General features: G+C 49.7%; 2 protein-coding genes across 13 annotated transcripts in view; one reads left to right on the top strand and one right to left on the bottom strand.

Annotated features, from left to right (window-relative positions):
* Positions 1-13,745, top strand: part of SMC1B (structural maintenance of chromosomes 1B) — a 91,233-nt gene extending 77,488 nt beyond the window's left edge. The window contains exons 21-25 of the mRNA XM_021091388.2: positions 886-1,040; positions 2,171-2,322; positions 4,129-4,198; positions 11,610-11,720; positions 13,174-13,745. Of these exons, the coding sequence (XP_020947047.1) occupies positions 886-1,040; positions 2,171-2,322; positions 4,129-4,198; positions 11,610-11,720; positions 13,174-13,275 (590 nt within the window). The 3' untranslated portion in view covers positions 13,276-13,745. The remainder of the gene's footprint in view (positions 1-885; positions 1,041-2,170; positions 2,323-4,128; positions 4,199-11,609; positions 11,721-13,173) is intronic.
* A 3,298-nt stretch (positions 13,746-17,043) lies between these two features.
* The window catches only part of FAM118A (family with sequence similarity 118 member A), a 35,082-nt gene continuing 31,696 nt past the window's right edge, over positions 17,044-20,429 (bottom strand). For all 12 annotated transcript variants that reach the window (XR_014845608.1, XR_014845605.1, XR_014845604.1 and 9 more), the window contains one exon: positions 17,044-18,148. Coding sequence is in view for 7 of the 12 variants with exons in the window: in XM_085025416.1 (XP_084881542.1) it covers positions 18,129-18,148 (20 nt within the window). In the remaining 5 variants the exon portion in view is untranslated. The remainder of the gene's footprint in view (positions 18,149-20,429) is intronic.

Raw genomic sequence — 20,429 nt, forward strand, 5'->3', positions numbered from 1 at the left:
GTGCAATTGGAGCTGCCTTCCTACGCCAGAGCCATAGCAACGCCAGGTCCAAGCTGCATCTATGACCTACACCGCAGCTCACAGCAACGATAGATCCTTAACCCACTGAGCAAAGCCAGGGATTGAACCTCATAGATACTAGTTGGGTTCTTTACTGCTGAGCCTCAACGGGAACTCTCCCCTGCTTTAACTTAAAAATGAGTGTATTGGTTATTTTCATACTAGCATATGAGGCATAAATATAGATGCTCTGTTGGAATTTGTTATTATTTAAAAATCAGCCCTCTGATTTGACCCCTAGCCTGGGAACTTCCATATGCCTTGGGTACAGCCCTAAAAAAATAATGATAAATAAAAATCAGACCTACTAGAAAAAGGGCTCATCAATTTTAAGAATCATTTTCTTGAGATTAATAACAGTTAAGGTATTTTGAAGGTAGATTTTACTCAAGACAGCTAAACCCAAAATCCAATTTAAGAGTTTCTGAAGTGGGTTAAGAATCCAACTGCAGTGACTCGCAGCTGCGGCTTAGATTCAACCCCTGGCCTAGAAACTTCCATGTACCGTGGGTACAGCCATAAAATTTTAAAAACAAGTTCCCTGACTAGTATCCATGAGGTTGCAGGTTCAATCCTTGGCCTTGCTCAGTGGGTTAAGGATCCGGCGTTGCCATGAGCTGTGGTGTAGGTCACAGATGGGGCTTGGATTTGGCGTTGCGGTGGCTGTGGTGTAGGCCTGCCTGGGAACCTCCATGTGCCACAGGTACAGCCCTAAAAAGCAAAAAAAAAAAAAAAAAAAAAATTTTTAATATTTTATGCTTTAAAGTTAAAATAAGAGAAGACCTTTAGTGGTCTCCAAAATAAAGAACATTGATTCTCTCTTAGCTTTTGAGGCCAGCAGAAAGGAAGCCAGAATGTGTAGGCAAGAGTTTGAACAGGTGAAAAAAAGGAGATATGATCTTTTCAGCCAGTGTTTTGAGCACGTCTCAGTCTCAATTGATCAGATCTACAAGAAGCTCTGCAGAAACAACAGTGCCCAAGTACGTACTTTTTACCCCAAATATGAGTGGGAACTTTGTGTTGTTAGGGGTGTTTTGTTTTGTTTGTTCTGGCGGGAAATCACCACCACTATTTGAACAACCCACTCACAGGGCAGCGTCAGCTTATGACTGTTGGTCACCACCATGGCCTGTGTTCTAGATCCTCCTCACCCCACCACTGGCCAGCCTGGACAAGCCAGAGCCCCGCTGGTCCTGCTTCGTCTCTGCACCAGGAGGGGGTTAGATCCTCCGGTTTCCAAGTTCTCTTCAGTTGTGGAATTCTCTCATCTATACTCACGTGCTCTTAGAGAGCTGACACTGGCCTCTGTAGTAGTTGGGGTAAGGTGGAGGAACTTGGGGGAATAGGGACCGGGGCTGTGGACCTGCCCACAGTGACAGAGGAGGGGAGAGGACTAAAGGCAGGTTCCAGATCTGGACACGCCCTTGGAGTGACAGACTCCCTGCTCCGTGGTCCACACTCACAGCACACATTCGGTGGGACTAAGATGCAGGTTGAATCTTCGGTACCTGCTTCCCCTTTTCACAGTGCTCGTTCATGACTGAGGTACTCTTGAACCAGATATTTAGAATTTCAACCGAAAATAGTTTTCAGTAAAGTTAGAGTAAAAAAAATCCCGTTAACTCCTTGAGGGCAGGGTTCATCTCTGAATCTATAGAACCTGGCCCATAATAGGTATTTAGCAAAGGTTTGAGGAAAGGCGTCAGCTCTCCCCGACCGTTGGGAGGTTATCCTGCTGTGCTGGCAGCATCTCTTATCTCAATAAACTCTTCTTTCTTTAAAAAAAAACAAAAATTTTTGACGAAAGGACCAGTGAATGAATTGAGGGAAGGCTGCAATAAGACAAGCGTGAGCTGCTGAAGTTGAGGGCTAGTCTGGTGGGAAGGCCTCATCTTTCCTGTCTGTTAGATGTTTCCCTCTGCGCCCCAGCCAGGCAGCCTTGCTGTGATTACAGGTAGAGCTAAACACTTATTTTTCAGGCATTGGTATTTTTTCATCAGAATGGAGGGAAATCTCACCAACAGCATTTTGCAGTTAAATTCTTACAGTCCTAGGTTGAAATTTATGAATAGCTTTTCTGATATTGCTAAATAAATAATGTATGTTTCAGGCATTTCTTAGCCCGGAGAACCCCGAAGAGCCGTACTTGGAGGGCATCAGCTACAACTGCGTGGCCCCAGGCAAACGGTTCATGCCCATGGATAATCTGTCCGGGGGAGAGAAGTGCGTGGCAGCGCTGGCCCTCCTGTTCGCTGTGCACAGGTGAGGCCCCAGAGGTCAGAGCAGAGGCCGGTGGAGCTTCCTGCAGGAGACGTTAACCAGCTGTCTTTGCTCACCTTCAGCCTGTGTGACACAAAACCGACTTCTCAACCAGACCATTCAGGTTATGTTTTAGGCCTAGAACAATTTAGGCAGCAAATCTAGTTAAGTCTTTGACAGATTTTTATCCAATTTGTTACTATCAGCAGCTACTAATACTCCAGCTTTATAGAAAAGAAAAAGGAGTATCGGTGGCCAAAAATGAAATCAGGATTGCCAAAAAACCCCAGAACAGTAACAGCAAACCCAAACAAATAAAAACACCTAACGCGTATGTTAGTTTTCTAGTCCACAGCCAGCGACCTGCTTGAGTAAGGAGCGTTAAGCACAGTATCTCTTCTGAAAAGACGTGGGCCCTCATTTCCACTGACGGCGATGGCACCGTATACCTGACCATGGCCGGGGCCGCCCCATCCTTCTGTTCAGCAGATACTCAGTATTTCCTGTGTCAAGTGGTGATGTGGGCATTAGAGAGGCAAATACCCTGCCTCAGCCACAGTTCATTTCAGTTGGCGGGGGGAGAGACGACGAATGAGGCATGTTCGTAAAGTCCTTCTCTAACATAGAGACTGTGAGAAAATGGAGAAAGTTAAAGATGGGAATGGCAGCAGTAACAGGGCAGGGTTTGCAATATTTGAAGTCTTCTGGGGAGGCCTGTTTGAAAAGGTAACAGTTGAGCGAAGAATTGAAGAAATGAAGGGAGCATGTACTGAGGATAGACGTTCTCGGAGAGGTTTCTAAGGGAAGAATGTTCTAGACACGAGGAACAAGTGCAGAGGCGCTGAGGCCGGAGTGGGCCTGGCGCCTGTGGCGTTCAGGCTGTATACAGCAGTGGCAGGCAAAGGCTGGGACTCCGACCCAGCAGTCAAGGTGGAAGATGGTGCCTGGTAGGACCAGGGAGCAGGAGGCTGAGCAGACGGCGTGGGGCATGAGGGACCCAGGGGTGACCCCGTGGGGTTTGGCCTAATCAACCAGAGTAATGAGATCTGCCATTAACTGAGATGAAGACTGTAGGAGGAGCAGGTTTGGAGCGGGTGGGTGAGGAGTTTGAGCTGTTAAACAACCACAGGAGCTGGGTGTTGTGTGTGTGTGGCGGGGTGGGGGGTCATTTGTTTGTTTGGCCACACCCTGGCTGTATAGGAGATCCTAGACCAAGGTCAGAACCAGAGCCCCAGCAGTGGCCCAAGCTGCTCTACCGACAGCACCGGATCCTTAACCCGCTGCGCCACAAGAGAACTCCCCCAACGTGGAGCTGCTGAGTACGCCTTTGGACATGTGAGGCAAGGGTGCGAGAGAGAGGTCAGAACGCTCACATTGATGCCCAGGTGGTACTTAGAGATGAGGTCACCAAGGAGCTAATTATACAGGAGAGTGCCCTAAGCACGAAGCCACGGAGGTACCAGTGTCAGGAAGTCAGAGACGGAGTTGGTAGAGGAGGCGGGGTCTTGGCGCCCTGGGTAAAGCAGGAGGTAGACCTTGTCACCCCTGATGTCAGAGGCACCGGGAGGACCACCCCAGAGCCACCTGTGCAGGTCACACAGATGATAAGTGAGGCGTATTTGCAAAGTGAGCCTCTAACATGGAGACTATTAGAAGATGCTCTGTGACTGGGCACGGAGCATCGTAGTTACCACACAGAGGACAAGCATCCAAAAGGATGCATCTTATTTATTCCAAATACTGCTCGTCCTCTGCTCCAAGGCATTGGTAAACAAAGTTGTAACGTACTTAATTGTACTTTTCTTGTAGTTTTCGGCCTGCTCCGTTCTTTGTTTTAGACGAAGTGGATGCAGCCCTGGACAACACTAACATTGGCAAAGTAAGTTTCTTTGTGCTTTTAATTTCCAATAGAATATCTACAATTCAGGGGTCCCATTGCAATCAAAAGGCAGTTTACCTTGAACAAACACTGTTTGATAATTGCTAATTAAAAATGAAATCTAGGAGTTCCCATCGTGGCGCAGTGATTAACGAATCCGACTAGGAACCATGAGGTTGCGAGTTCGATCCCTGCCCTTGCTCAGTGGGTTAACGATCCGGCGTTGCCGTGAGCTGTGGTGTAGGTCGCAGACACGGCTTGGATCCCCCGTTGCTGTGGCTCTGGCGTAGGCTGGCAGCTACAGCTCCGATTCGACCCCTAGCCTGGGAACCTCCATATGCCGTGGGAGCGGCCCAAGAAATGGCAAAAAGACAAAATAAAAATAAAAATGAAATCTAGGAGGGAGTTCCTGTCGTGGCGCGGCAGAAACAAGTCCGACTAGGAACCATGAGGTTGCAGGTTCAATCCCTGGCCTCACTCAGTGGGTTAAGGATCCGGCGTTGCTGTGAGTTGGGGTGTAGGTTGCAGATGTAGCTCGGACCCCATGTTGCTGTGGCGCTAGCATAGGCTGGCAGCTACAGCTCCGAGTAGACCCCTAGCCTGGGAACCTCCATGTGCCTCTGGTGCGGCCCTAAAAAGCAAAAAAAATAATAAATTAAAAATAGGAGTTCCCGTCGTGGCGCAGTGGTTAACGAACCCGACTAGGAACCATGAGGTTGCGGGTTCGGTCCCTGCCCTTGCTCAGTGGGTTAACGATCCGGCGTTGCCGTGAGCTGTGGTGTAGGTCGCAGACGCGGCTCGGATCCCCCGTTGCTGTGGCTCTGGCGTAGGCCGGTGGCTACAGCTCCGATTGGAGCCCTAGCCTGGGAACCTCCATATGCTGTGGGAGCGGCCCTAGAAAAGGCAAAAAGACAAAAAATATATATAATAAATAAAATAAAAATGAAATCTAAGTTAAAATCCAAAAACAAGATGATTCAGGGTAGTACTTTCATTCAGGTTTAGGGGACCCCCAGTCAGTTACTGGGGAATTGACTCAGGGAGGACCCACAGATTGCTGCTGGGTGTTTTCCCCACATCCAGGCATTCGGACCTGGAGTGTCCTTAATAGTAGACCCCATGGAAAACCAAATCGGTTTTATTAAAAGTCCCGAAATAACATGTTTAAGTAAAATTCCAAAGGCATTTATTAAAAATTATTTATTAAAATTTATCTGGTCAGTTACCACACTTCTGCATAATCCTGTTTTCAGTATTTGAGACAATGAGGGAACTACGCACTCCCTTGAACTCTGCAGAATTCAATTTTTAAGGTCAGCCTTCAAGATCAGTGCAAGGATATATAAAGCCCCCTGAGAGACCACCCATCTTGACAATTTAAATGAGAATAGCCTTGAACACAGAAGCATGACCAAAGGAGTGACACAGACACTGGCAGTGCCCATCACTGCCCCGGCCTAGGACAGCTCCATCCTGCAGATTCCCTGTGTCCTGAGGGTCCTACGGCCAGAGCCGTCCATTTCCAGAAATGGATCAGTTAAACTCCCGGTTCTGATTCCAGGGTCATCCGTACTCCAGAAATGATGGGCTTTGCATTTATAGCTGCTTACAGGGAGTCTGGCTGTTCTGGTCGTGCTGACAGACAGAGGTCATGTCACTACTGCTTTGTAGCCTGGCATTCTGTTTGATGTGTTAGTCTCATGAGCTTGGTTGATGAGTCCACTCCTGAGAGATACAGTCACTCTTTTCGTTTTTTTTTTTTTTCTGCAATGGCTGAGTCCTCAGCATATGGAAGTTCCCAGGCCAGGGACTGAACCCGAGCCACAACTATGACCCATGCTGCAGCTGCAGCCTACACTGCAACTGTGGCTGTGCTCAGCCTGGGATGGAACTCGTGCCTCTGCAGCAAGTCAGATTTTTAACCCACTCCGCCACGGTTACTCCAAGATGCGTTCCCTCTTGAGGTGCCACCCCCATGGATTTTCACATGTGATGCCCGAGAGTTAGGATTTTCAGGAGCCGCAGCCGGGAGTAACTTCTCATGGCAAAAAATGTTAGCTTTCAGCATTTCCCAGGCTGTGTTCATCTAACACAGATCTCTCTAGGACCTTGCTTTTTGAATATGTCACAGCATATATATGAATAGCATAACAACTCCATACCCACAAAAGTTGGAAAAAATCCAAAGTCCCCCAAACCTTATAGAGAATGTGGCAAGAGCTGTGAGCAATCAGAGACTTAAGGATAACTGGAGGAAGAAGAAAACACAGGAACAAGAGAAATTTTGGTTTTTGCTTTTTAGGGCTGCACCCATGGAATATGGAGGTTCCCAGGCTAGGGGTCTGATTGGAGCTACAGCTGCCGGCCTACACCACAGCCACAGCAACACAGAATCCAAGCTGCGTCTTCGACCTACACCACAGCTCACAGCAACGCCAGATCCTTAACCCACTGGGACTGAACCCACCACTCCATGGCTCCTAGTCAGATTCGTTTCCACTGAGCCACGACGGGAACTCCTAAAAGAAAATCCTGGTTTGTTTCTCTTGAATGCCAGCCAGTCTGCATCAAGTAAGTGGACGCCATGGCCTGACTCATTTGGGAGAAATTCCCCTTCAGGAAGTTCATGTTAGCACTTGTATCCCATATCCTTTGCGTGTTGGGGTGGGGGCAGGGATCCATCATTGTGGACTCCTCCCCGGAGCATTTAAAAATGTCTGCATCTTCTGGCAGAATTTAGATGTATGTAATAAGGGCACCTTCAGGTACCAGGTCTTACCCGACTCCTCTTTTTTTCAGGGCCGCACCTGTGGCATATGGAGGTTCCCAGGCTAGGGGTCGACTCGGAGCTGCAGCTGCCGACCCACACCACAGCCACAGCAACTCAGGATCCAGGGCGAGTCTGCAACCTACACCACAGCTCACAGCAACGCCAGAGCCTTAACCCACTGAGCAAGGCTAGGGATCAAACCTGAGTCCTCCTGGATACTAGTCGGGTTTGTTACTGTGAACCGCGATGGGAACCCCTTACGAGATTATGTTGGCACCTATCCTATGTATTTAGAAACTCTTAGTTTCCAGTTTCCCTTTGAGACTTAGATTCCTGGCACCCCACTGTTGAGTTGAGTATGAGCAGTTACGTGGTATGAACCACTAGGGTTGAGTGTTCACTTCCTCTTGTGATCAGGGCACCCAACATTCATCATAGGTAACTGTCCTAGCATAATGCACTCCTTATATATTTGCATCCTGTCTTCTCTTCCATCCTAGCAATATCTCAAAACAAAACTCCTACAGAGAAAAAGTCCAGGACCAGGAGTTCCCTTCATGGCTCAGGGGATAACGAACCCGACTAGGATCTATGAGGATGTAGGTTCGATCCCTGACCTCGCTCAGTGGGTTAAGGATCTAGCATTGCCATGAGCTGTGGTGTAGGTCACAGACATGGCTCCAATCTCGAGTTGCTGTGGCGCTGGTGTAGGCTGGCAGCTATAGCTCTGATTTGACCCCTAGCCTGGGAACCTCCAAATGCCGCGAATGCGGCCCTAAAAAGACAAAAAAAAAAAAAAAAAAAAAAGGCCAGGACCAGATGGCTTCCTAGGCAAATTCTTCCAAACATACATAGACGAACTTAGACTGATCCTTCTCAAATTCTTCCAAAAGACTGAAGAGAAAGGAACACTTTGAAAAGACATTCTGTTGCTGTGGCTCTGGCGTAGGCCGGTGGCTACAGCTCCAATTAGACCCCTAGCCTGGGAACCTCCATATGCCGCAGGAGCAGCCCTAGAAAAGGCAAAAAACAAAAGACATTCTGTGAGGCCACCATCACCCTGACAGCAAGACCAGATAAAAACACTACCAAAAAGAAAATTATAGGCCAGTATCTTTGATGAATATAGATGCAAAAATCTCAACAAAACATTAGCAAACCGAATCCAACAACACATAAAAAAAGGTCATATATCATGACCAAGTTGGAGCCGTCCCAGGGTCACAAGTAGGGTTCACTGTGCACAGGTCAGTCAGTGTCACACACCACTTTAACACAAGTCACTAGCCAGGTGGTCATCTCAGTAGACGCAGAGAACGCCTCTGGTAAAACTCAACATCCATTCATGATAAAAACCTTTATGAAAGGGTATACAGAAGGACATATCTTAACATAATAAAAGCTATTTATGACAAACAGACAGTAGAATACTCAACAGTGAAAAGTTTCTCTGCTAAAATCTGGAACAAGACAAGGGTTACCCACTCTCACCACCTCTATTCAACATAGTATTGGAAGTCCTACCATGCAGTCAGACAAAAAAAGAAAGAGAAGGTATTCAAGGAGTTCCCGTCGTGGCTCAGTGGAAATGAATCTGACTGGGAACCATGCGGTTGTGGGTTCGATCCCCGGCCTTGCTCCGTGGGTTAAAGATCGGGCGTTGCCGTGAGCCATGGTGTAGGTTGCAGACGCGGCTCGGATTCTGTGTTGCTGTGGCTGTGGTGTAGGCCAGCAGCTGTGGTGTAGGCCGGCGGCTGTAGCTCTGATTGAAACCCTAGCCTGGGAACCTCCACATGCCTTTTTTAGGTGCAACCCTGAAAAAGAAAAGGTATTCGAATCAGTAGGGAAGAGGTAAAACTGCCATTATATGCAGAATGACATGATACTGTATGCAGGAAGCCCTAAAGACTCCAGCAAGAGCTACTAGAACCATTCAGCAGGTAGCAGGATATGAGGTTCACTCACAGAAATCTGCCGCATTACTTTACAGTGGCAATGAAATGGGAAAGGGGATGTAAACAGTGACTTCCAAAATCCCATAAAGAAACAGTCCTTGGAAATGAGCCTTACTAAGGAGGTGAGGGACTTACATGCTAAGAACTACAAAGCATTAAGAAAATTGAAGATGGTTCAAAGAAATGAGAAGATTTGAAGAATCTGAAAAAATTTGAAGACTTAATATTGTTAAAAGGGCCATTTTACTACCCAAAGCAACCTACGATTTTTTTTTTTTTCTGTCTTTTTGCCTTTTCTAGGGCCGCTCCTGCGGCATATGGAGGTTCCCAGGCTAGGGGTCCAATCGGAGCTGTAGCCACTGGCCTACGCCAGAGCCACAGCAACGTGGGATCCGAGCCACATCTGCAACCTACACCACAGCTCCCGGCAACGCCGGATCCTTAACCCACTGAGCAAGGCCAGGGATCGAATCCACAACCTCATTGTTCCTCATCGGAGTCGTTCACCACTGCGCCCCACGGGAACTCCCGGACTACAGATTTAATGTGATCCCCATCAAATTACCCGTGATACTTTTCACAGAACTTAATAATCGTAAAATGTATGTGGAACCATAAAAGACCCATAATTGCCAAAGCAATCCTGAGAAAAAAAGAATAAAGCAGAAGGCAGAACCCTCCCAGACTGCAGACAATACTACAAAGCTGCAGTTATTCAGAGTTATTGGTGCAAGGAGTTACTGCCGCAGCTCAGCGGTAACAAACCCGACTAGTTTCCATGAGGATGTGGATTCAATCCCTGGCCTCGATCAGGGGGTTAAGGATCTGGCGTTCCTATGGTTGTGATGTAGGCCAGCAGCTACAGCTCTGATTCAGCCCCTAGCCTGGGAACCTCCATATGCCGTGGGTGCCTCCTTAAAAAAAGAAAGGAAGAAAGTTATTGGCACAAAACGGACATAGGGGTCAATGGAACAGAATAGAGCCCAGGAGTTCCTGTTGTGGCTCAGCAGGTTAAGAACCTGACTAGTATCCATGAGGATGCAGGTTCCATCCCTGGTCTCACTCAGTGGGTTAAGGATCCAGCGTTGCTGTGAGCTGGTGTAGGTCACAGAGGTGGCTCGGATCTGTCGTGGCTGTGGCTGTGGTGAAGGCCAGCAGCTGTAGCTCCGATTTGACCTCTAGCCTGGGAACTTCCACATGCCACAAGTGCGGCCCTAAAAATCAAAAAACAAAACCAAAAAAAAAAACACCTAAAAATAAAGTTGCCATATGATTCAGTAATCCCACTTCTGGGCGTACACCCAGACAATTATAATTTGACTTTTTTTTGGGGTCTTTTTAGGGCCACATCCATGGCATATGGAGGCTCCCAGGCTAGGAGTCCAATCAGAGCTATAGCTGCTGGCCTACACCACAGCCACAGCAATGCCAGATCCGAGCAGTGTCCGCAACCTACACCACAGCTCATGCCAACTCGAGATCCTTAACCCACAAGGCCAGGGATCAAACCTACATCCTCATGGATGCTCGTCGGATTCGTTAACTGCTGAGCCATGACAGGAACTCTGATAATTTGAAAAGATACATGTACCCTGCTGCTCACAGCAGCACTATTTACAGTAGCCAAGACATGGAAACAACCTAAATGTCCACTGACAAAGGGACGAATAAAGGTGTATATATGTGTACACACACACACACACACACAATGGACTATTACTCAGCCATAAAAAGAATGAAATAATGCCATTTGCATCAACGTGAATGGACCTAGAGATTACCACACTGAACTAACCAACAAAACAGAAACGGACTTCCTCAAAGTCCTGTATCGCGGTGGCTACCTACTCGGCACCATGGTGCCTCCAGTGCTGGAGTTCCTTCTGCCTGTGAATTCAGCCTGTAGCCCAAATTCACCTCAGCCGGGGCCTCATTCCTCAACCGAAGTGGCCATTCCTGCCTCCAGAATGAGTGTTCTCAGTATCTTGGCTGCAGTCAGGCCAATACACGGAGAAGGCACACTCTAGGCTTGCAGAGAGATCCAGGGAATCGGCAAGCATCTTGTTAAAACTGTGATTTGAGTCTTAAGTTCTTTATCGTTCTCCAGATTCTGAGTAGAGATTTTCACCAAGACGCATTTCTAGCCAGTCTGTTTTGTTCTTACTCCATTCCTTGGAATTAAGGCTCCTGAAGGAGCCACTGAATTCCCCGCTCACCAAATGAGTTGATCATGGACAATGAATACATATATAATTGCCATATTTCTCCCATCTTCAGCTTTTGAGTTGGCAACAGAGGAAGCTGGGAGCTTAAAATACCAGCCCTTCTTCACCCTCATCAAATACCCAAGTGGTAGTTTTATCTTGTTGTAGAAGTTGGTTGCATATTCACATGATAGTCTAGGTTAGATGTTTCTCTTAAAAATATTTAGGTTTTCAGTCAGATTTAATGAGGTTTCTAGTTTTCTAATCTCTTATTTTAGAATCTGAGCTATCTCCGCTTCTGCGGTTGCAGTGACTCCCTGCCTGAATCACCAGGAAGGCAGGCAGGCAGGCGTCCTGTCAGACTCAGACGGACAGGGCCTGTTCTCAGGGCCCCCAGGAAGGCCGCCTTTCCTTACTGAAGGGCCAGGTGCCTTCTGCATCCTTACTGATGGGACGGGGTTGACGCTTTTGGTTCCTCCCAGGTGTCAAGTTACATCAAGGAGCAGACTCAGGAACAGTTTCAGATGATAATTATTTCCCTGAAAGAAGAGTTCTATTCCAAAGCTGATGCGCTGATAGGCATCTATCCAGAGGTAAAGACACGGCAGAGGGGAGGAGGAAAATCAGCCCGGGGCGGCGGGGGGGTCCCAGCAACAGCATCTCAAGTTCCTCACAGAGTGTAGATACTGTTTGATTTCAGCAGTGACAGATATAGGCTGGGGTGATTTTTTAATCAATAAGACTTAAAAGGAACTACTCGGATGTTTTTCTGTGGCCGTATACAGAAAGGTAAGATCTATTTTAAGTGAAAAAGCCAGTTGAAAATTGCAGAACAGTAAGTATGATAGTTTTGCTTGTAAAATAATAGTACATATTAACTTACAGGAATTAGACTGCTAGTATTATATTTCCTATTTCTGTAAGGTCTGAATGTTTTAGGCAAATAGAAATGCAACATGGTAGAACTAACAGGGACCCATTTATCCTCCAAAAGTACCAGAGGAAAAAACAAAGAAATTGACCACAAGTTCTCAGGTGCATCGTCATTCTAGAAGCCCTTGAAAATACTTACCTGCGCTAATGGAGCAGAGCAACTCATTCAGATCATTCAGTCCTTAGACAATTCGGTTTCACTTCCTGAGTCCTCCTTGAAGCCAAGATAAAATCCACTTCCCTCCCTGCGCCTACCTCCTGTCACGGCATCGCTGGAACACGCTGCAGGAGAGAAACGGGAATTCTCATTAGCAGTGCAGGACAGGAATAAAATCTCAGGCTCTGGCAGGCCCTGTCAGTTAGACCAGCGGGAGGCGGAAAGGTAAACAAGAGCATCAGCCTGGGACCTGAGGGCACACCCAGCGGTGAACAAGCCAGCGGTGGCGAGGGCCTGGACGGGGACAAGCATGCGAGGCTGGAAGGCAGAGGCCTGGGGCTCCGGGAGGAGGGCCAGGAGCAGGCTGGAGTCAGAGCTGCCCTGCAGATGCCGCTGACCTCTGCACTGGCCACGAGTGAGAGGTTGGAACTCCCGTTGTGGCCCAGCGGTCAGGAGCCCAGCTAGGAAACGTGAGGATGCGGGTTCCGTCCCTGGCTTCACTCAGTGGGTCGAGGATCCGGCACGGCTGGGGCTGTGGTGTAGGCCGGCAGCTGTAGCTCTGAGTTGACGCCAAGCCTGGGGGCATCCATGTGCCATGGGTGCGACCCTAAAAAAAAAAAAAAGAAAAAGTGAAGAGGTGGCCATCTTTTATGTCAATGAATTTCCTTTACCAAAAGGGAGTCTTGTGCTTCGTTTTTAGTTTTTTCCTCCGTCTGCTGTTTCTCAGTAGCCTTTCATTTAAAACAATCCGTGTGTGAAAGGCCCGTTTGGGGTAGCAGAGCTGGTACATTTTGCCAGGTAACTCCAAAAACGAAATAGAGCTCATGTCAATGCAGACAGGCGATACGTTTGGCTGCAAGGAGGGTCCTTTTGCAAAGCTCAGTCCAGACTCACTGAGGGCCCTGACTTCACATCTGATGACAGGGACTGACGGTACTGTCTTGTCTCCGTTTCAGCAAGACGACTGCATGTTCAGCCGAGCTTTGACCCTGGACCTTTCTCAGTATCCAGAAACCGAGGGGAGAGAGAGCAGCAGGAGGCAGCGGGAGCCCCGTTAGGCCTCAGCGCGATGGTAGCGGTGGGCAGAGTGCTGCGTGGTCAGGCCAACCCTTGTTCCGTTCTCACCCCCACGTTCCATCTACCTGACAGACTTTGGGAGCAAGCAAAAGCTTGTCCCCCGCCAAAGATGCTTGCCTCTGTTACAAAGTGTTCAGGCCCCACTCCAGTAAATAGCATCTCCTGTGCGTTAGCTCTGAAAACATAGTTTTAACTTCCATTTTGAAATCCAGTCAAAGTTTTTTAATCCGGCATCACTCACCTTTGCTGCGATGTTGCCTTGCACAGTTTAAGTAAACCTTTAAGAGAAGAAACTTGGTTTCTAAGTGTGCTAGTTACACGGTATTGGACCTGTGTCTTAGGGAAAATTATTTCGGAGGGACTGAAACCAGTACTGAAAGTATCAATAAAAATAGTCTAATTTCAAACGTCTGCACTCTGTAATTTTAGAAATAAAGGATTTAAGGTGAAATTGAGTTGTTTCAGAGTTCCTGTTGTGGCTCGGCGGGGAAGAACCCCACGTGGTGTCTGTGAGGACGTGGGTTCAATCCCCGGCCTCCCTCGGTAGGTTAAGGATCCGGGGTTGCTGTGATCTGCGGCAGAGGTTGCAGATGCAGCTCAGATCCAGTGCTGCTGTGGCTGTGATGTAGGCGGCAGCTGCAGCTCCCATTCAACCCTGGCCTAAGAACTTCCATATGCGGTAGATGTGGTCATAAAAAGAAAAAACAGACAGAAGGACACAGGCTCTCCCAAGCAACAGCCCACTGCTCCGCTCGACTGCAGTGGTCCCTTCTCTCTGGGAGCCCCTGTACCACCGCCCAGGGATGCTCCAGTTCCTTATATGCGTTGGTAGGAATCCGCATACAGCCCACAGCCTCCCTTTAACCATCTCTGCATTGTTTATAGTGCCTGATACAGCGTAAATGTTTGTAAATAGTAGCCTATACACGGCAAATTCTAGATGGTTTTGGAACTTCCTGGAGTCTTTTTTTTTCCCAACTATTTTCAATCCAAGGTTGGTTGAATCCAAAGTTGCAGAGCTTTTTGGGAGTTCCCGTTGTGGCTCAGTGGTTAACGAATCCGACTAGGAACCATGAGGATGTGGGTTCGATCCCTGGCCTCGCTCAGTGGGTTAAGGATCCTGCGTTGCTGTGGCTCTGGCGTAGGCCGGTGGCTACAGCCCCAGTTAGACCCCTAGCCTGGGAACCTCCAAATTCCACGGGTGCGTCCCTAAAAAGACCAAAAAAAGGTGCAGTGTTTTCAATAGTACTTCATTTCCATTTAAAAATGGAAAAAGAAAGGAGTTCCCACCGTGGCTCAGTGGTTAACGAATCCAACTAGGAGCCCATGAGGTTGCGGGTTCAATCCCTGGCTTGGGGACCTGCATACGCCGTGGGAGCAGCCCTAGAAATGGCAAAAAGACAAATCAATAAATAAAAATGGAATAAAAAATGATAGTGGTGCTGTATTTAAGTGCCAATCAGGGAGTCGCCTCCTGAAGTAATGGAATCACCTTTGAACGACACTGTTCCCTGTAAACAAAATACACTCTGTGCCTAAGAAACAGATGGAAGTCACCCAAAAACCTGCTTCCTGCCCTCCCCCAGCCAACCTCTGAAGGCGTGAGGGCCAGAAGTCGCCCGCTTGTACCTTTTTCCAGTCCTGGTGGGCGCGACCTCCCTCTGCCTTGGAAGACATCAAACCAGCCCTTCGGTGCCACACGGCTTGGGGCAGACGCTGACCTCACCCCTGAGACTGCGGACCGTCAGAGGCCTTCAAAGCAGGGTCACTGCTCCGTCCAACACAGCAACCCTCATCCCGGAAAAGCGCCTGGCTACGCCAAGGCACCCGGCGGAAACCGCAGGGGGACAGCAACTGTGGGGCGGGGGCACCAACTCCCAACAAAAATGAACCTGGTAAGAAGCCGGCTTTATAGGGTTAAATGGTTAAAGGCACAGCTACACAGGACACAGGCGCCTCACCCCCAAACCGCCCGGAAGCTGACCTGGGAAAGGGGCGCCCCCGTGACGCTTGCTGCCGCACCAGTGCGGGTGGGGGCCGGAGGGCGGGCGGCCTGTCCCCCCAGGGCGCTGGGCAGCTGGCTGCAGCCTCCTGCTTTCCACCTGGAGCAGGTCCAGCCGCCTTCACGGGCCAGAGTCTTTCGGGCTTTGATGAGGCAGCAGAGGTTACCATACAGGTGTCTGGATGACCACATGAAACACAACCATTCAAGAATGTAAAACCTGGAGCTCCCGTCCTGGCGCAGGGGTTAACGACTCCGACTAGGAACCATGAGGTTGCGGGTTCGATCCCTGGCTTTGCTCAGTGGGTCAAGGATCCGGTGTTGCCGTGAGCTTGGTGTAGGTCGCAGGCTTGGCTCAGATCCCAAGTTGCTGTGGCTGTGGTGCAGGCCAGCAGCTACAGCTCTGATTGGACCCCTAGCCTGGGAACCTCCATATGCCACAGGTGCAGCCCTAGAAAAGGCAAAAAAAAAAAAAACAATGTAAAACCTGGGGAGTTCCTGTAGTGGCGCAGCAGAAACGAATCCGACTAGGAATCATGAGGTGGCGGGTTCAATCCCTGGCCTCACTCAGTGGGTCAAGGATCCGGCGTTGCTGTGACCTGTGGTGTAGGTGTAGGCCGAGAGCTGTAGCTCTGATTGGACCCCTAGCCTGGGAACCTCCGAATGCCCCGGGTACAGCCCTGAAAGTAAAAAAAAGCAAAAAAAAAATGTAAAACCTGTTCTCTCTGAGGCAGCAAACAAGCCACGTTGTAGTCACGCCCTGACCCAGTTTCTCACAGACAAGATTAGCCACAGGTGGATGTGCTATGCTGACTGCTTTTTCTAATACATCAGTCATGTTGGAATAAATTTGTATTAAAAACAAAAATCAGGAGTTTCCGTCGTGGCGCAGTGGTTAACAAATCTGACTAGGAACTATGAGGTTGCGGGTTCAATCCCTAGCCTTGCTCAGTGGGTTAACGATCCGGCGTTGCCGTGAGCTGTGGTGTAGGTTGCAGATGCAGCTCGGATCCCGCGTTGCTGTGGCTCTGGCGTAGGCCGGTGGCTACAGCTCCGATTCGACCCCTAGCCTGGGAACCTCCATATGCCGTGGGAAGCGGCCCTAGAAAAGGCAAAAAGGAAAACAAACAAAAATCAGAGAAATGACTAAATATATCTTTTAAAGCAAGGCCTTCGATTCTCCTGCATGGCGATTCTCAAAGCTCGACCTGAATTGGCTCTGCTTTACCTTCCAGCTTTAGATTCTCTTTCCAAGCTCGTAATATTGTCACCCTGTGTCTCACCAACTTTCAGATTCAGCCATCCTGCCCCCATTGCAGTTTGTAAAATGTCTTCTCTTTTTCTTTTTTTTTTTTTTTTTTTGCTATTTCGGGCCACACCCGGGGCATATGGAGGTTCTCAGGCTAGGGGTCCAGTCGGAGCTGGAGCGGCTGGCCTACGCCACAGCAACGCAGGATCCGGGCCGCGTCGGTGACCTACACCACAGGTCACGGCAAGGCCAGATCCTCAACCCACTGAGTGAGGCCAGGGATCGAACTGGCAACCTCATGGTTCCTCGTTGGATTTGTTTCCTCTGTACCACAAGGGAACTCCAATGTCTTCTTGTTAAAGCAGACCTAGATGTTTACTTTTTAAAATTTTAAATACTTAAGTAATCAATTAATTTCACAACTGAGTGGCAACTCAAGGCAAAAATTCTCATGAAATACATTGTACCACATCTTGTAACTAAAGAAAAGCTTAGCAATAGAGTTGAAAATAAAATTTTATTTTTGACAAGAGTGACATAAAAGATCCGTTTTCCATGCTTCAAAGAGAAAAAGAAAAGGCCTTCAGCAGCTCTGGCTTCTCTCTCCCTACACTTCCCAGCCTCACGTTTCTTGTTCACTTTCTTTACGTCCGCAGGGAGCTACTAAACAGGCAGCCTTGGCACAGATGCCAAGCAGGGCTGAGCCAGGACCAGGGGCCACCGGGCACAGGCACACAGCCCAGGCGGCTCTGCCCTGGGAGAACCCCGAGGACTCTAAAACGGCACAGACGAACTTGTGCCTGCTCCGCTCTGTGCAAATCCTTTCACGTGGGCCCTGGGGAGAATTTAAGAGCTGAGAGCAGAAAGGCTGGGCCTTAACCCACAGAAAGAAGGCTTGAAAACCTTGAAATTGACTTAACTAAACATGTAACTTGCAGCTTCTCAGGTAACCATCACCAACCCATGTGCCGACCCTGCACCGGGCTTGTGCGCAGGCCTCTGGCTCTTGCGGGCTCCGCAGCACTCAGCCCGCTGTTCTTCGGAAACAAAGTCACCAAAAGGACCGACTCCTGAGAAGCCCCGGGACCCAGCGAGTCTTCGTGTGCGTGTGCGCGCGGCTCCCGCCCGCGTGCTCAGTGCTGCTGTCTTCACTATTGAACAGGCATCTCGCTTGTTCCCACAGTAACAGACGTTTCTACCTAAAAGTTATATAAATCTAAGTGTCTAGTTTCTTATTTTCTCTTTGGCAGCTACTGTTGCTTGGACAGTCTTCACTCTCCCCCTTTTAATAGGAAAAAAACCCTGACGAAGAGGCCCTGTCACCTGGGAGTGGGGCAGGCCAGGTACCCCACCCTCAGCTGGTCCCTGAGGTGGTGGCTGTCGGTCCCCCGAGGACACCTTCGCCTCTGGAGCAGTTACCCAGTGGGGCGCGGGGCCCGCACGCCCGCGTGGTTCTTTGGGGGTCTTGGCGGTTGGCTCCAGAGGTCCGGCGCGGCTTTCCCTAACATTCCTCGTGGCTTCAGAGGGCACTGTGGTTCCAGAGGCTGCTTTTCAAGTTGCAGGTTGTGTTGGTTTTAAAGATTTCAAGACCCCCCAGCATCATCTGTTTGAACAAAAAGCAACACCCAAACACTCATTAACGCTGATGCCAAACAAGTATTTGCAATGGGGTTTCCAATTCAGAAACTGATTAGGGTTTTCTTATGTGCCAAAGACCCTGAGACACCTCCACGATGGAATTGGTGGCCGCTGTCGAGAAACGGCGCTGTGACTTACAAGTAACACTGGGGACAGAGGAAATCACGGGACATTAGATTTGCAAAGCGCTGGCCATCCTGACCCCTGAATGTGGGTGCTTTTCCCCTTCTTAGCGGACGGGGGAGGGGCAGGGTCCGCACACCTGCAGCGGGAGCCTGGGGACCGGGAGAAGCGGACGGTTCAGGGGTGGCCTCAGGTGGGGCCGGGCTGCTCCGCCCCGCAGCCCGAGGGCCTGGCCAGCAGCACTGGGGACAGAGACACACCAGTCTCTCTCCCCCTCGAGCAGAACAGGACAAAGCTCTGTGTAAGGGACCAGAGGGCTTCCTCTGCAGAGACGGGCTGCCCAGGGAGGTGGCTGCTGGTGTGGGTTCCAGCACCCAGGGCACCCCGAGGACCCCAGAGGCTGGCCTGCCCACTGCTCCGGGCCAGGTCCACCAGCAGGAGGCTCTGCTGATGGCACAGACCACGAGGCCACGCAGAGGTCGCCCCCAGGCAGAAGAGCTGCGGCGGCAGCGGCAGCAGCGACCACACCACGGACAGAGGACCGTCAGCTGCACCTGCCTCCTTAACCACAGCAGCGAGGTGTCCTGGGGACAGGAGGGAAACCAGAGACTAGAGGAAAGGAACCCTCGTCTGGAAGGGAGCAACCCAAAGAACCCAGCTTCACTGAGTTACGGATGAACTCCTGGCTGAATTCACAGTCCAGGTATCTGCTCTAAGACTTCCAAGAATTTTATCCAAAATACTCTCAACATGGAAATCTCCCTCTAAAGACAGGTTCCTTCAAGTTGTAAAATCTAAGGGAGCGGGAAGTTCCCATCCTGGCTCAGCGGTAACCAACCCGACTAGGATCCCTGAGGACACAGGTTTGATCCCTGGCTTCCCTCCGTGGGTTAAGGATCCAGCGTTGCCGTGAGCTGTGGTGTAGGTCGCAGATGCAGCTTGGATCTGGTGTTGCTGTGGCTGTGGTGTAGGCCAGTGGCTGTAGCTCCGATTAGACCCCTGGCCTGGGAACCTCCATATGTCGTGGGTGCAGCCTAAAAAGACGAAAAAAAAAAAAAAAAAATCTAAGGGAGCAGGTGTCACTCAGCCAGTCCCCTCCACCACCACCAGCCAGCAGGAGCCACCACCTCACCCCACAGGCAGCCTCTGCCAGCGCTGCCATAGCTGTTTATTTGAATCCGTGTCCGTAACAGACTCAACCGTACGTGTTCCCTGTGGCGCAGCAGGAAAAAGGGGCATCAAGTACTCACTGCTCCATCGTACCCGCTGAGGAGCTAATTTAAACGTTAAGTAAGGAGGGACGGGATTAAGACGGCGGAATAGAAGGACTGGAGCCCAACTTCTCTCCTAAAAACAACAAAATTCACAACTAAAGGCTGAGCACACTTCATCAAAATGGACCAGAAACCTTAAAAAAGATCCCCTACTCCAGAAGAAAAAGAAGAGGCCACATCAAGAGGTAGGAGGGGCGATTTCACGATATAAACAACCCCAGACTTCCCAGGTGGGAAGCCCCACAGACTGGAAACTAACTGGTTCACAGAGACTCACCTACAGGAGTGAGCGTTCTGAGCCCCACATCAAACCCTCATATGTGGGGATCTGGCACAGGGAGAAAGAGCCCCTGGCATTGAAGCCCAGTGGGGCTAGTGAGCAGAAGCTCCACGGGACTGGGGGAAACGGAGACCCCATTCTTAAAAGGCGCACACAGACTTTCACGTGCACTGGGTCCCAGGGCAAAGCTAAGTCTCCAAGGGAATCTGGGTCAAACCTGACTGCAGTTCTTGGAGGACATCCTGGGAAAACGGGGGGGGGGGGGGGGGGGAATGTGGCTTGTCGTGAGGGAGGGACACTGAAAGCAAAGCTCTCAGGAATCTTCAGCAGCTGCCTTTCTCTGGAGGGGGCCATTTTGGGAAAATCTGGCTCCACCCATCAGTCAGCTGCTGAGAAGCCCCAGGGCAAACCACAATCCCGGTGGGATCACAGCCCTGCCCATCAGTAAACTGCTACCTAAAGACCCCTCAGGCACACAGCTGCCTCTAATCCCATCCAGAGACTAAGCCCCACCCACCAGAGGGATTAGAATCGGCTCCTCCTACCAGGGGGCAGGCATCAGCCCCTCT

Source organism: Sus scrofa, chromosome 5 (genome assembly GCF_054392235.1).
Source record: "Sus scrofa isolate SSC_HxYL_T2T_F1_AM1 chromosome 5, Sscrofa_HxYL_maternal_Yorkshire_Landrace_v2.0, whole genome shotgun sequence".
Lineage (NCBI taxonomy): Eukaryota > Metazoa > Chordata > Mammalia > Artiodactyla > Suidae > Sus > Sus scrofa.